Source organism: Xiphophorus maculatus, chromosome 5 (assembly GCF_002775205.1).
Source record: "Xiphophorus maculatus strain JP 163 A chromosome 5, X_maculatus-5.0-male, whole genome shotgun sequence".
In the NCBI taxonomy this organism is placed as follows: domain Eukaryota; kingdom Metazoa; phylum Chordata; class Actinopteri; order Cyprinodontiformes; family Poeciliidae; genus Xiphophorus; species Xiphophorus maculatus.
Window position 1 is genome coordinate 20,231,462 of NC_036447.1, and position 16,058 is coordinate 20,247,519.

The following is a 16,058-nucleotide window of genomic DNA, read 5'->3' on the forward strand; positions in this document are numbered from 1 at the left end:
TGACGCCCCAACCACATCCCCAAGGTGTGAGTGGAAGAAGCAGGCAATGGACACCTTTACTCACCGAGAGACGGGCTCGTTCTAAACAGTGAAGAAGATTACAACCTCAGATCAGTGAATAAAAAGCCAAAACAGTGGAAGACTCTAAGTATATCTAGACGCATCCATTATAGCCTTTTTTGACAGGAAAAAACACGGCAGTCTAGAGAGAAGAGATATATAAAAAGGGGCTTTCAAACGTTTCCACCAGCACTGGAAGAGGCTGCATTCTCTGTGACAATATATAGAGAAATAAAGTGAGAATAAAACCGAACAGGCAGCATCAGTGAGTAAAATATATCTGAATATAAATTAGAAACATAAAGTACAGCTGTGGAATATGAAAGAAGCTGACAGCTTGGATTGCACCAGAAGACTGCCTGAGGAACAACGAGCCTCTTCAGGGTATTATTTACAGAAAGCTTATTAGCCTTATAGTTAGTGTTCGAAGATTTGCAGAGCATTGGTTTTTAACGTCAGTTTAAAAAATGTTGTCAAAGGGATAGCATAGATTGTTTGAAGTCAAATTCTCTGATGTTTTCATTAGTAGTATTTATCTTCAGAGATGCAACAACAAACTGGCTTTTGACAGTAACTGACCAGGCGCCGCTACGTCACACGGACAGCAGCACTGCGGAACCGGGCTGTATTTGAAAAGGCGTTTCAAAATGAAGTCAGCAATAGCACAAAGATGTAACATAAACTGAATATTTGATGGCTGTGTTGGACTTGGGAATGTTGGCAAAACTTTTGGAAATCTGAGTTAGGGTGCTGATCTAAGCATCCTGTGAATGCAGACACAGATTATTGTCTTAGTAATGCTAATCGCTGTTTTCCATCGACTGCTCTCTTGCATGCACAATGTGACATTTCTTCTGCTCCTAATATAAATTAATGACCACTTACAGCAAAAAAATGACAAAAATCATCATCCTTATGTCTCCACATATTGAAGTGGACACGTTTGTCTGCTGCTGCTGTTTTTGTTGCAGTCCCTCCCTGGATCTGGAATTATGTTACTGCCTGTGGCGTCTCCTCAACTATCTCTCTTTATGCTGATGTGAGATGAAGTTCAAAGAATCTCTTTTATTAGGGACATAGCCAGGGCACAGCGACAAAACCGCGTTTTATTTATCTGAAGGTTAAGTCAAAATTTTAGAAAACAATCTTATAGTGTGTTCGTTTTTTAAGTTCCTATATACCAAACGCCTACTTTTTAGTGAGTACGTTTTTCTAACCTAAGCTAAAACCTGTCTATGTTGAAAATGCCCTTGGCAGCAAAAACTGCTGTAAACCAATTATTACAGCTGGCAATGAGTCTTTTACGTCTAAGTGGAGGACTTTAGTTGGAGGCCAAGCCATACCATCTCAAACAGAACTTCAGTCATAAGTCCTTACTTTGACTAGACCACTGCAAAAGCTGCATTTTAGCTATTTATTTTGCCAATTTAAAATTTCCTTCTGCTTTGGATCATTTTTCGCGCTGCAGCTGTGCCAATGATGGAGAAACAACTTCCTGTTACAGGAAAACCGTTTAGCCACCGTCATCGGTGGCTAAACCGATGCAGCATATCTGCTGCATATCGGATGATATGCTGCAAGGGAGAGGGTATGCATACACAAACATGATTGACAGGACTAAGATCCTCCTCCTGGCTCTGATTGGTCATTTCTGACTGGGAGCCGTGCATTTCTGCAAGTGGTTGAAGGACAACTGGGAGGAGGCAGAGGAGCTTGATTTTTTTTCACAGATTATCTATCTCAGGTTGTACTGTCATGACAAAAAAACCCACAACAGACAAAAAACTTTTTTTAATGTAAAAGTTACATACGTCAGCTATAATAAATAAAATAGTAATTTGAAAACTGCATTTTGTACTCATATCATTTTCATCTTACACTAAACTGTGTTTCTGTTTCACCATTTTTGTTTCAGAGTGTGATAAAAAAAAAAAAATATATATATATATATATATATATATATATATATATAAAACATCTGAAGCAAAAGAACCCTTAAGACTCTGCAGCAAAAAAGTCTTAAAATTTTTTTTTAGTTGAATTTGAATAAAGAAAGGATATTCGGATGGATGGATAGAGGGAGAACAAATCTAAACATCAGGATAGCTAAATGAGTATGCAAAAGGAGACATGGAGCCGTGAGGATGATGAGGAAGGCAGCAATACACACATACATATACATGCGCATATACACAAAACTGACAGAAAAAAATGCCTGGGGCATGCTGGCAGAAATGTGAGAGGAAAGTCTGCTTTTGGAAGCGCTCATTGTGACAATGGTAGCTGATTAATACAGCCCCACCCTGCTGGAGGATCAATGGCTGACTGGAACTGATTCAGTATTACATCCTCCGAGAGCTTAGATTGCTGTGCACGGTAAAAATAGACATTACTTGCTTAAATGAAACCAACAGGAAAAGACAGAGATTCTTGGCCATCTGGTAAAGACACCTTGCTTTCATCTCAATTACTGGAGATTTTTCTGCAGTTCCAGCATTGTGGAGCGTGATCTGCTTTATATAGCGAATCAGCTGCCTTGTTTGGCTTTTGTATAGCTTTTTGCATTAAGCCAGATGGACACACACACACACACTGAAGCCTACAATCAAGCTTTTCAAAGTTATGCAGTATTATTGACTGAATGTTGAATTGTGTTCCAAGGAGAGCTTGGAAACGGCCGTCTAAACTTAAGGTTGCGGAAAACAAAGGCTGCCTATGCTTACGCGTCGCAGGTAGGAGGGAAGCTCAAGAGACTTGGATCTTGCCCTCAGTTTATTCGGCAACAAGCATTGATTAAGTGCAACATACAGTAAATAATGAACAGAAGGTTCTGCTGCAGTCCAGACAGCACATTTTTCAAGCCGTTTCAAGCCAGACGAGTGGGCAGCATACCCTTTAAGCTCTACAGGCCTTACTCTAACTGAACATGTTAGAGTAAGGCATTTTAAGCATACAGAGTTTAATAGGAGGCACATAAACACTGCTTGACAAGCTGTCTGCCTAATAACCAAAAGCCAAATCCGCTCCTTGAGAAGAAAAAGAAGACAGTATTGTAAACATGCTGCTGTTTACTTTGGGCAGCACCAGAGAAAAAAAGCTTCAATGCAAATGATTGAGTTGGATATGAAAAGTGTGTTGTGTCCATTTGTATTTAACCCTGTTTTCTCTGATACCACTATATATAACATAATACAATAAACATCGCAAAAGTTCTGCGAGGTAACGCAAAAGAAAAAAAAATCTTCTGTGTCCCCTAGGGGGCGCCGTAAGATTCAGTTTTATGGCTTACGAAAACCTACATAGAAAACTAACAAAGAACACAACCCTGAACAATACCATGGCAAAACATGGTGGTAGCACCATTATGCTGTGGGAGCATAGGTCAAAGTTTATAGGAAGATGGATGAAGCTAAATACTGAGCTCCAAAATAGGAGAAATAGTTAAAGGCTGCAAAAGTTTTGATATTTAGGCAGTGTTTCTCTTCCTAGCAGAACACTATCCATACAACCAGACCTAAATGGTTTAGATAAAGTGTATTTATGTATTAGGCCTGGTGAAAATCCACACCTAAACCCAATTTGGAAATAGTGGAAAGAAGAAGAACTGTGTAATTACAAGTGATGATACAAAAGTATCAGTTTCTAGATGCGTGAAGCAGCGAGACACTTGACGTGCAGTCAAAGGTAGTTCAACAAAGTGTTAACTTGAAAGGGCTTAAAGCAAATTTTGTTATTTGTTTATTTTTGACCTCCAACTGTCTCCAGTGATCTGAAGTTGAGCGTAACCTTTCTGAATGCAGAATAAAGAAGTTCAAAAAGTTTGGAAGGTCTTGTTCATGGGTACAAATTTTAACATGTTTAATGGAAATTACGGCCGACAGTTTGTAGTCAAACAACGTTCACAGCATTCGCTTATTACAATAGCTGGAAGTTTGATGGAAAATTAACTATTAACTTCTTCCAAAGCAGGCCAAAGAGAGATTACCTTCTGGCCCTTTTCAGCTACAGCCTACAGCGTACAATGACCTCCACATTTAGCTTGTCACTGGCTGTGTGTCTACTCATTAGGTTTTGGCTTAAGACCAATACCCAATTAAATCGCATGACCTCTCAGCAAAGCACAGCCTTATTTCTCTGATGGATGATTGGCTTTTTTGAGGAACTATTACTGAACTGGCAGCTTTGTCATTACTTTTCCCCCCAGTGTTTGGATCCCTATTCTTTAATAGATCTCGCTCTAATCACTCAAAGTTTTATGTAAGCTTGAAAGGAAGAAAGTTGGAAGGAGAAACTCCTGATTTAGCAACTTTTTATATTTCACTTTTATTACTTTCCTGAACATACCCCCTATATATAAATGTTCCCTCCACATCGCGAGCTTGCCGGCGCCAATAGTCTGACACCTCCATTAAATAAGGCAGGTCAGTTTGATCAATCAGGGGCATGGATAGTCTCGCTCTACATCTGGCTTTGTTTGAAACCACAGGGCATGAGCACCCCTGGAGGCTCATTAGTGACACTTTTTAGAGGAGGAAAATGAAACGCAGGTGAACAAACTTCAGACTTTTACAAGAGAGGGATTCCAGGAGCAACACTGACTGATTCCCACGGGGCTCTCTTTAACCCGCAGGGAAAGATTGATGAATGCTAAGAAAGACACGGGGCAAAGATGGATGTGACGAGACGGATGATGAGAACATGTGTCCAACTCTGAGGAAGAACTTTTGGCACCAAAACAGACTTTGGTTTATAGTTTAATCGATTTTAAGCAAGCCCCTGTAGCTTTTGATAGTTAAAAAAGAACGATAAATGGACAAAGTAAAAATGACTAATGACCTGAAAGTTATTTAGACCTCACCTTGAACTTACAAAGTACAAATTTCAAACTGTCCTTATTTAGTTGACAAACATTAAGTTAAAATGAATAGATCTGTGAGTGAAAAACTAAGTACATCTCAGGAACAACGTTTAGCAATGTATGCCTGGACGTTTTCTGTTGACTATTAGAGTTTAAATTTATGGCCCGACTCAATCCTGACCCGAATCTCTGGTCAGATGAGGCCAGAGTTATTTGTTTGATGGTCAGGTCTGGTTCGAACCCAGTAAGCATTCCTGCACAGCTGTCTTCCGGTTCGACCCCAGCAGTACAACCAGGCCAAGACTTTGACTGAGCCATTGCAGCACCCTGATATGATTCTTTTTCACCAATTTAATTTGTCTGCTGCTATATTTGAGACCACTGTCTTACTGAGGGCCCAATTTGGTCGTGTGTCAGCTGTGGGACAGATAACCTCACATTTGACTCTGACAGTATTGGTGTCCAGGTTCTGTGGCTTTGAAACGAGCCTGCAGCCTTGCTAGGCTGCACACACCTGCAAAGATTAGCATTTTCCACAAGAGTATAATCTATTTTAGTGCAGAGTGATGGGTTTCAAATGGTTTAGAAAAGGTTTTATAACCCTTTCCAGGTTATTGGCAGAAACAATTTGGTCATTTACAACTTTGCATGGTATTTATCACACTTCATTACGCTTCAAACCCACACCTGAAAAAAAAACTCTGGCATTTATAGACGTGCTATAACCTTCTGATGATCAGTTAAACAAGTGCATTTTATTAGTGACACCTATTAAATCCTGTTAAAAGGAGCAATCAAACTCACATATATAAATGTACATAGACACATTTATATATATTTACATTTTGGCTGTTAATAAAAAAGCTAATTGCTTGCAAGGTTCCAATGACGTGCTTGCTCACGTACTCATCCTTTGTTTATATTCCTGTCCCAACTAGAGTATCTATTTCCTCTTAGACTGATCTCACCAAAGCTTTTGTGATAATTGGACAGATAGGCTTTTTGGTGGTATTACTCTTACCTACTGGTTTTATGTAGAGTTTGTGATCCCACTCTTTGAAGTGGTTCTCCAACATTGAGCTTTGGAGATATTTTTTATTTATTTTGTATTTTTTTTTAATCTTCTTTACTACGTATATTCTCAATACTGTGTGGTGACAAAAAAAGAGGAAAATGTCTGGATTATATTTCCAAGAAGTTTTGATCAAATAATAAAAAATAGATGAACAAAATTAGGTAAATTCATTTTATAGGACTCCTTTAATAAGCTATGTGCTATTGGCTCTGTGAAACACAATTAAAAGATTTTTTCCTGCACTGAATAAATGTACTTAAGCTAAAGCTTAGGCTACTAAAACAAAGAGCAAACTATTTTTAAGGCCTTTAATACATCTTTCCAGGGGTGCCCATAAATGTGAAGGGTACTGCATGTATATCTGTATAAATTTGGAACAATGTGCTACGAGCAAGGATAAAACTGGTTAGATTCACGCAGCAGAGTAATAAACCTCTCAATGTCAAATCCGTGCAATAAGTGAAATACTAATTTTAACTGTGTTGGCTTCGAGTGCCTCTATATTAAAAGTTCAAAAAGAGCCATACACGCGCCCAGGAGGCAGAGAAGGAAGAGTAAAAAGAAAGAAAGAAACGTGTCTGGCTTTGTACATATCTAAAGAAGGACAGGGAACACGTTGTTCAGCCAGCCGCGTGGTTTATCTCGGAAACTACAGTTGTAAAACCAGAGTAACATGGTTCATATCTGCTAAGTTGACAAAAAGCACCGACCCTCTGCAGCAGAGTCAGGCTGTCTCATTTAAGCTCTTTCTGCCGGTTTTGACTGACAGACGGACAAACTGAGTGACAGTCAAGGCGCTGCAGCCGACGACAAATGCTTTCCAATGCTTAGCATCCAGATAAAAGCCACCGCTCACATTGCTTCTCTGTCACTCACGGCTTCGCAGGCCTGACACACAGAAAGCGTCTCTTTCTGATTCCTTCTGAGTCGGTACCCAAAGGTGAACAAGGTGAAGGTGAGTGTGAGTGTGCTGGTTGCAGGCTCGAAACAAAGCAAACAAACTCACTGTCAGATTTGTTGACATTTCTGCACCTCGCAAAGCAGGATAACGCCGGGAGAAAAAGGTCAATTTATATTTGCTCAGTTAATTTCTTTCTAGACTAGACTGGCTGTCGCATCACAGCTGAGTGACTGTATCCTAAACAGAAACAAAGATTAACATAACAAGACAATCAGGGGAAGCATCCCGGTGTGAAGGTGAGGAGTCATTATATTAGGAGGCAACAAACGAGCGACACGTGAGGCACTCGTCTCCGTAGACTCGGGTGCATTCAATCAACTCGCATTTTACAAGGCCATCACAGGCAATGGTTTAATTGTGTGAAGATGTGCTTCTACAACTATGGGCAATAAAGGAATGAATAAAATGTCACTGTAGCGATAAACTGCAAATAATGTATAATTATAGATTTATTCTGGGGTATTTTTTGGCCTGAATACTCCCAGGTCTGCAGAATCAGAAAATTCCCCGTTTGATGACATGAAGAAGGCAGAAAGATCTCAATAGCAACCAACCATGCTCCGATTTAAAAACATTGTAAAACACAGGAGAGCCAGTCGTATGTCGTTTGTCCTGCAAGAGTTACAAGGACATTTCTTTTTTTTTACCCCTGCAGGGGGTCTTTTGTGGGCTCTAGTGTCCCTTATATGACAGCAGACTGACAGGAAACAGGGAAGGAGAGGGGGGAAGACATGCGGCAAATGTCGTCGGGTCCGGGAGTTGAACCCGCAACAGCCGCGTCGAGGACTCAAGGCCTCCAAATACGGGTCGCGCTAACCGCTACGCCACCACGGCACGCCCACAAGGAAATTTCTAAGCTACTGAGACTCTAGTAAACACTCTAATGGCTTTCTGGTTGTTTTATTTTTTTTTGCCAAAATATATTCTTGATTTAAAAATAAATAAATAAATCAAACTAAAAACAGATAAGACTCACCTCGGCAAACTGAAGCCGGCTGAATGTGCTGCCTGGAAGCGAGGTCAGCTCAAAGTTCCTTTTTGGTGCCACCCAGGTCTCCATGATCTCCAGCTTGCTTGTTGCCAGGTTGGTGGCATGGTGCTTGACCAGGTAGCCCTGGAACTGGTCTAGGTGGAAGTAGAGATGCACTGACACAGGGTGGCCCATTGGGAAATACCTGACACAATAAAAAAAAGGATAAATCCATCAGAAAAGCCTCAGACTATGGAGCAGCTTTTCACGGATAGGACTGTAAAAAGGGAGAAAGGAAGATTTTCAGGATTTATTTAGGTAATGTCTAGAGGGAGTCTGCCTTGCACATGCTAATGTGGCCGGATGCAAATGTGTACTTGCTGTAAAGGTTAGTGGGGAGTCAATGTGCTCTGTAATTGTGTGACATGGTGGACATTAATTCAATGACCTTTAACAGAGATGTAATCTGTCAAAGACATGTCGACAATACAGATTATTCCAGGGAAGTGCTGCTCGTCGGCTGTTAAACCCACACTTATGTGACTGGAGTTTATACGTTTTATTATCTGGGCCTGAACACTGAACATTATTATGAAGGACACTATTATAACAAAACTACCCCATTATAACAAAACTATCCCATTATAACAAAACTACCCCTTAAATCATCTAACCTGGGTATTCTCATTACTTCCATAAGTACAGGTTCATCTTAGATAAGGATCAGAAACATGATCAGCAATTTAAAAAAGAAATTCAGCACAACATAAAAAAGGTGGGGCATTTTTGTAAGAGGTCAAAAAAAAGATGGGTGTAACTTTTGAAAATTTTCAGTATGACAAACCCAAACAAGAAGGCATACCTGCATTTACTGTCTTTTTTTAGATTTGCTGCTAAGATTAGGCCTGATCAAAAGGAAAATGAAAACAATAGAATGCCCCTATAGGATATATTTATACAGTTTAGGAATCTGTAAGTACTAAATATAACCTGATTTAAACATGTTTTTTTTAGCCTCAGTGTAATTTACTGACTATTTGATATATATTTGACAGTTCATATGATTTGTATATATTTATTATGTCAATCAATCAATCAAATATAATTTGCATAGCACTGTTCAGCAACACGGCATTTCAAAGTGCTTACATCATAAAATCACAAAAATACAAAGTCATAGTAAAGTGTCTTTATAATACTCACCTAATTTTCCATGCGTACCTAATATCATTTGAAAGCAGCGTCAAAGATATCCATACATATATCATTAAAACTCATCCATTTCTCCTTTAGATACAAGAATAAAAATAATTATGCTAGCCAAAATGCACTAGTGGTTGAGGTAGCACATACACAGTGGCGGTGGGTCACCCTGATCTGACCTCACAAATGCTAAACACAGTCCTACCCCTTGTGAAAATCCTTCTCAAAATAGCTGAAGCTCTAATAATTTCAAAGATGCGGCCTACTGCTTCATGTTACGGCCTATGCATTACAAATGGGATGCAGTTAAAATTAAAGTGTGTATGGAAGCAAGTGTCTCAATACCTTTGGTAATATAGTGCACCTTAAAACTCTTGTAAACCACAAAGAGAATAACGGCAAATAACATATCTATTGTTAAGTGGGTGTGTGAGTACTGATGCGAGAAAAGGAACAAAGAACAATGTAAGCTGGCAGCATGGAGTTGAACTGGGTCATCCAGTTATCTGAAGCAGAATGAAGATCTCGCCCTGTGATTAGAGTGTTTATTTGTGCGTGGCTTCATATGTGGCAGAGGGCTGCCCTGAGGCCAGACAGCCGCAGCAACTTCTGGAAAAACATAAAAGGATTGAGAGTGGGCGATGTTGGGGGATGCTCAACAGCTGCTGACTGCTCATGTTCTCACTCCTTCTCACCCAGATTTCTAATCTCTGTGTATCCCAAACTCCTTATTCCACGTTTTCTTGTGTACACACACACACACACACACACACACGCACACACGCCCCCCCCCCCCCCCCCCCCCACACACACACACCTTAACACAAACACACAGTGTTCCCCCCAGCTCCCCTGTGCAGCAGGCAGCCTCATCAGTATTCAGCTAAAGCACCAAGAGTCAACCAGAGCTAGCAAACGCTACCCTGACAAGCAGAACAGCAAATACTTACACCCCCAAGGATTGCATTGCACACTCCCCCCAATCTCTTGCTTCGTTTTCTGTGTCTTTCTCCTTTCCTTTATTTTTTCGCCCCTCTTGCAGCTCTTGGCGCTTTTCTTTCACCTTGCTTTACCTCGGCTCTCAGGTCTCTCTGACCTGCCTTTCCAAAAAGCCGATACGAAAGGCTGAGCGAAGGGGGCCGGACAGCAACCTGCACAGAAGCTCCATTCAGGCTTTTACTGCTCTGCCTCTCCAAGAAAGTCACAGCAAGCTGCTAAAAGATCCAAATCACTCTTCTTGTTCGTCTACTCTCTCTCACCATAGTCTTATGCCGAAGCCAAACCACCCATCTGTTAGTCTCGATGTATGCTTTGCATGCAGGCAGCAACAAACACCTCTGCCATATGAGAGCAAACTTAGCACAACAGGCAGTTCCTATAAACAAACTCCTAAGTAATCATTTTTGCTGTGACACGCGTCAAGGTAAACCCTGATCGATTGAATTACTTGGCTTCATTGGTAAAATTTCAGACCGATAAAATATAAAGAAGACAGCTCAAGGCACGGGGCTTTGCATCGTTTCACTGGACTAATTACACATTCAGTCATTATGCCAACAAACCAGAGAGAGGCCAGATATGTACAAGTGTAATTTTTATTTGTCTCCATTTTATTTATCTCATTGTTCTTAAAGCTTTTGTGTGCTTCTTCCAAACCGTTTCAATGAAATCTATGAGAGATTATTAAATTAGAAAAAGCTTTTAATGCAAAGAAGGGAATGCAATGAATAAAGAATTGTATTTTTGAGAGAACATCCACATCTAAATGTTTATCATTAAAAAAAAGAACTTAGAGAATCACTTTGTCACACTGCAGCAGAAGTATCAAACTATGGGGGGAAAAATAGAGAAGATCCAAAGAAATTCAAACTTTCCAAGGAGATTTTTCTGTTCAAGGAAAACAAGATGTATGTGAACTGTAGCATTTGTCGATCTTATTGAGAGATGTCTTTTAAAGGCTTTTCTAACGAAATAACTGCTGTGTAGTATGCTATTTTTATAGATCAAAATCTAAAAATTTAAAACAGCCTTTACCTGAAGAAGGCCACAGTCTTTGATCAAAGTTTTATTTAGATTTACAAAAGTTAAGAAATGTTGGTAGGTGAGTTCATTAGTTTCTGAGCCCATTACTAACATCATTATGTAATAAATGCATTGTGGTTCTTTTAAATGTGATTGCTTTTTTCTTCTCTGCTGTTAACACATAAATTAGGTATGAAATTTGTATTGATTAGTCTATTTAGCTGTAAAACATTTCAATACACTTCATTCGCTGAACACAAATATCTACAACCTGCAAATCCTTGACACCCCCTCTAAAATTTTTTTCATAATTACTTCTTTTAATAGTTCAAATAATAAATACACTATAATATGCATTAATGCGCCCAGTGGAAATGGACATTGCATAGGACACTAAGCTAAAATCTACAGTCTTCCTTTTCTCCACTCTTGGGGGAACAGCCAATCAATACCAATGAAGGTATTTCCTTTTAGAGCTGCTGTTCAGTGTTGTTTAATGTTGCCACAACATGTTAGTGAAAATACATTTTCACTTACTGATGAAAGACCTAGAAATTTACCTGCTTCATCACAGACCATGGGAGCTCAGGATTATAAGAGTATCAGAGAACTAAGAGCAGCATTCAAATTATGGTTCACATTAGAATATAATATATTCTTGGGAGGACAAGAATGTCTCCCTTCTCCAACTAACTACTGGGATTGTGGCAGGATTCTACAATTTGGTATTTTTATCAGTAGTTTCACTTAGTAGGAGTATAATTTGCTGATGTAAACACTCACACTGTCCCTGAGCAAAACAGACAAACAGGATTAAAAGCTCAAACAGGATGAATGAATCTGTGAAGTCCTGTCACTAAAGATACTGCTATGTATTTTCTCATTTAACTTTCTCCTTTTGCAGAGAATCATTCTTGCTCCTTTCACCCTCTGATGTTTTTCCTCGGAGTCTGCAGACTCTCTGCTGTAAATCAAAGAAATTGCTGTAATGGTCGTAAAGCCTAGAACACAAACATAAACCTGAGAAAAAACGATTAGATTCAACCCTATGACTTTATTTAGCTCTGGATCTGGACTGCATTTACTACATGGTGGCATATTTTTGAACAACACCTGTTTATACATTTTAGTTCAGTTTTGTATTTTTAACCTGCTTTATGACTAGATTTCATCTATAAGACTTTTATCCATTTATTTTGGCTCTCTGTGACCTTGTGTTTTTGCTCATGCATTGATCAATTTTTATAGCTTTAGAACCGTCTTAGTATTGTTGTGTCTGGGTTATGTTTTCTGACTTGTAGTATTTATGATACAGCAATATAGAGGAGTCATGGTATTTTGCTATAAAGCAAAAAAAATAAAATAAAAATAAACCCTGAATATGTGAGAATTAAACTCACTGTAAAATGCAGCAGGAAGTTGTAACTGAAAAAAATAAGTAAATAAAATTTGTCTATACTTGTTTATTGTTGCAGGATTATGAGGGAGTTTGGCGCCTTTTTCCCGGCGGTCATTAGGTGAGAGTTCAGGGTAGATTAGTCATACCTGCATACTTACACTCTCACACGCACAACTTTATCTCAAATAGACACACATCATTTGTGACCTCTGGGTTTTTAACCATTTACAATTGTCCCCATTGCTTCAATTAAAAAAAAAAAAAAAAAAAAAAAAGCACTACGTTGCCAAAAAGTATTGGGTCACGACTCCAAATGAATTAATTCAGTTGCTTGAACCAGATAACAGAAAGGCTAATTGGAACAGCTCCTATTACATACCATACATTTATTTTTAGGTACGCTGGTCCTCAAGACACACTGCCTGGCATGCTTTAGATGTTTTCCTGCATCAGCACACCTGATTTCAATTGACATCTGATTAACAGGGGTTCACTGAACTGCAATCATCTGAATCAGGTGTGTTAAAACAAGGAAACATCTAAAACATGCAGGGTAATGAGTCTTGAGTTAGGGTTGGGAAACACTGCTCTATGGAAAAGATCCAGTGCCTGAATTAAAAAAAAAATCCCTATAGCTGGCAGTCATTTTTTTTGGTTTGACGTATGGAAACCGTGAAATCTGTCTTCCTTTCATCTCTTGCTTTTACCTGGAACATTTTAAAGAACGTTTACATTGCAGACCGGACAGTGGGTGGTAGAGGGGTTTGCTACTGCTTTATTTTCTGCATATGAGGAGGAAATCACACAAAGAGGTGATTGATTCTGCAATGCCACCCAGATTTACTAAACAAATGAGACAGTCAGCTCACTTAAGTGGGTCTAAAACTTTCCCAAAGCATGATGTGGACTGGCCATTTGGAAGACAACCAACAAAAGCAGTTCAACTCAATTCAGTTCATTTGCATCGTCTCACGTCTAGGGCTGCCACTAATGACTGCTTTACACGAGCTCTACTGTGGACAAATGATGAATTAACTGATTGATCTAACCACTTGATTTTCCTTCTTTTCTCAAACAGAAGTTTGAAAGTTTCTCATTTCTGAGTAAAAGCAGAGCAAGAAATTAAGTTGTAGGTACATTTTGTTTCATTTTTGTAACAAATGTGAAGAAGTCTGAGTTCTTTTATAACACTATCTGAAAATGCCTCGACTTGGATCCTTTGCTTTCGAACCGCTACAGCAGACAGACCGCCTGTCTATCTTCATAGAGTCTATTAAGTAGATTTCTCAGCCAAAAATGTGTCTTTTTCAAATGGTCATGCTTTATGGTTGTGCTCCTGTGAGGAGCATCCAAACCATTAGTTTATCATCTGTTGTTTGCACAGAACCAGCCAATGAGTGAAGCCGACCGCGACGGATGTATGAAATGACAGGCACGCATTCCTGCAGACTGCTACAGTAGGAAGGAGAGGAAAATATTTTTTATTTTTGTTAAACAAAGGTAAAGTGATAAACAATTATAATTCAATAAAAATGATGTATTCACTAAGAGTTTTAATGTTAATGATATTACAGTCAGCTTAATCAGTCATAACAGTTAGTCACAACTGTCCTAATAAAATCACACCAACTGTGTACTTTGAATGAAAACAAGAGGGTCCAGCTCCAATTTGATTACCACCCTTCAATTCATTTCAGGCAGAACTGCAATATTCACCTTCAGACTAATAGCACAAAGTCAAAATCTAGCCAATTAAAATGCAATTTCAAACAATCTGATTAAAGAAATCACAAAATGCCAGTTTCAGTTGAAGAAAAACAGCACTTTACTGTTTGAAGAAAATTCAAAGAACTTGATTTTGTTTTAATCCCTCACCATGTGCAAGAACTGAACAACAGTGGAGAGGAACACGTCCCCTCTGACAGGAAGTGATGTCAAGCAGAACCAAGATCATGATCAGGCTTGACCAGCGAGTCAAGGAGATGAGAGGATAAGAAGAAAGCACAACCACAGACCCGACCGGATTTGATGAATATGTTTTGTACAATTTTTAGATCGACCGTCCCTGACCGCTGACCAGTTGTTTGTAAATTCAAAAAAATTGAATTTTTTTCTAATGACTACTGTACCAAGTGCAACCACATCCAGTTGGCACGTCACTTGTCAATGTGGAAGTTGTTCCTGAGGGAGGAAGACTCAAAGTTAGCAATTTTCAGTATCAATAAGGTCAAGTAAGAATGAATTACACACAGAGATATAAGAGGTGTTTCATAAACTAAAGAAAAAAAGCATATCTATGACAAGTCCATACATGTCTGCTGTTCACTCTGTTATGGTAAAACCCTGCTTTACAGTGACTCCTCCTTCACACACAATGTTAACTATGTTCCTTATAAAATTAAGAATTTACTGGAACTGTTATTCTCGATAAGAAAAAAAAAACTGAACTTACCTAAAATTGGTATCAGGAGGTAAAAACTTTACCAAAACGAGATTAGTGCATCACAATTAGCTTCTGTTTGGAAAAGTTTTTTTTTGAAGAAGAAAAACCAAACTAATAAAAACAAAATTACACCAAATGGCAAGTACATCAAATTGACATACAGCCTTTTGTTCTTTTTATTTCAACCACATACAATGTGTTAACAGCACTCCGAAATTCATTCATTCCTACTAATAATAGACCAGGCTGGCTTTCTGCGGTATGACCTACATAGCCTCATTATCGCAGAGATAAATTGATGGTGTCATATTGTGTTACAAAATGAAAGGCTTTAGCCAGGCCTCCCAGTTGCTTATTGAAGTTATCCATTGTTATCCTATTTCCATGATATGTGATCTTATGAGGCGATGCACCAGGAGAAACACGGAAGGCCATTTATGTGCTGCACAATGTGGTTTCCAAAGCTAATAAAGGTGCATCTGGTTTCTGAGAAGACAACGAACTGGACAAACACAAGCTGCAGGTGTGTAATAGCAGCAATTACAAGAGTGGTTGTAGTGAAATAAATGCTGAAGAGCTACATGCTTGTGTATCGGTAAATGCACACGCATGTTTACCCTCTCAAGCACACACATTTTTATGAAAACCAACCTGCAGCTGTGATCGTTTAGGTTCCCCTGAAGCGAGGCCGCAGCCCTCACCAGGCCCATCCGCGTGAAGGAGTGGTAATACGTGAGCAGCGTGTCCGACAGGCTGGCGACGCCATCTGGCTCGTCGTAAACATTCTCCCAGTACGAGTTCAGTCCCAGCGTCCCCTGAGGAAACGGTCCAAACAGGTAGGCGTCCAGCTGGTTCACTATCTCCTGGTTCACGCTGGCCTCAAACTTCCTGGCAAAGAAGGTGGGCCGCACCGTTTGCTGCAGAAACGCAGAGCGAGGCGGGAGGCGAGCAGAGGAGCGAAGCAGGGACAGAGGAGATAAAGAGAAGAAAAAAAAGAGGAGAAGATTATTAAACGGTGGTGTGCCAGGATGTGAGGGGAACGAAATGTGATGTGTGAGATATGTGTG

General features: G+C 39.4%; 1 protein-coding gene across 1 annotated transcript in view; it reads right to left on the reverse strand.

The window, feature by feature from the left end:
* The window catches only part of LOC102226730 (xylosyltransferase 1), a 112,940-nt gene that overhangs the window by 20,535 nt on the left and 76,347 nt on the right, over positions 1-16,058 (reverse strand). The window contains exons 8-9 of the mRNA XM_023334238.1: positions 15,643-15,908; positions 7,931-8,129 (exon numbers count right to left, since the gene is read on the reverse strand). Of these exons, the coding sequence (XP_023190006.1) occupies positions 7,931-8,129; positions 15,643-15,908 (465 nt within the window). The remainder of the gene's footprint in view (positions 1-7,930; positions 8,130-15,642; positions 15,909-16,058) is intronic.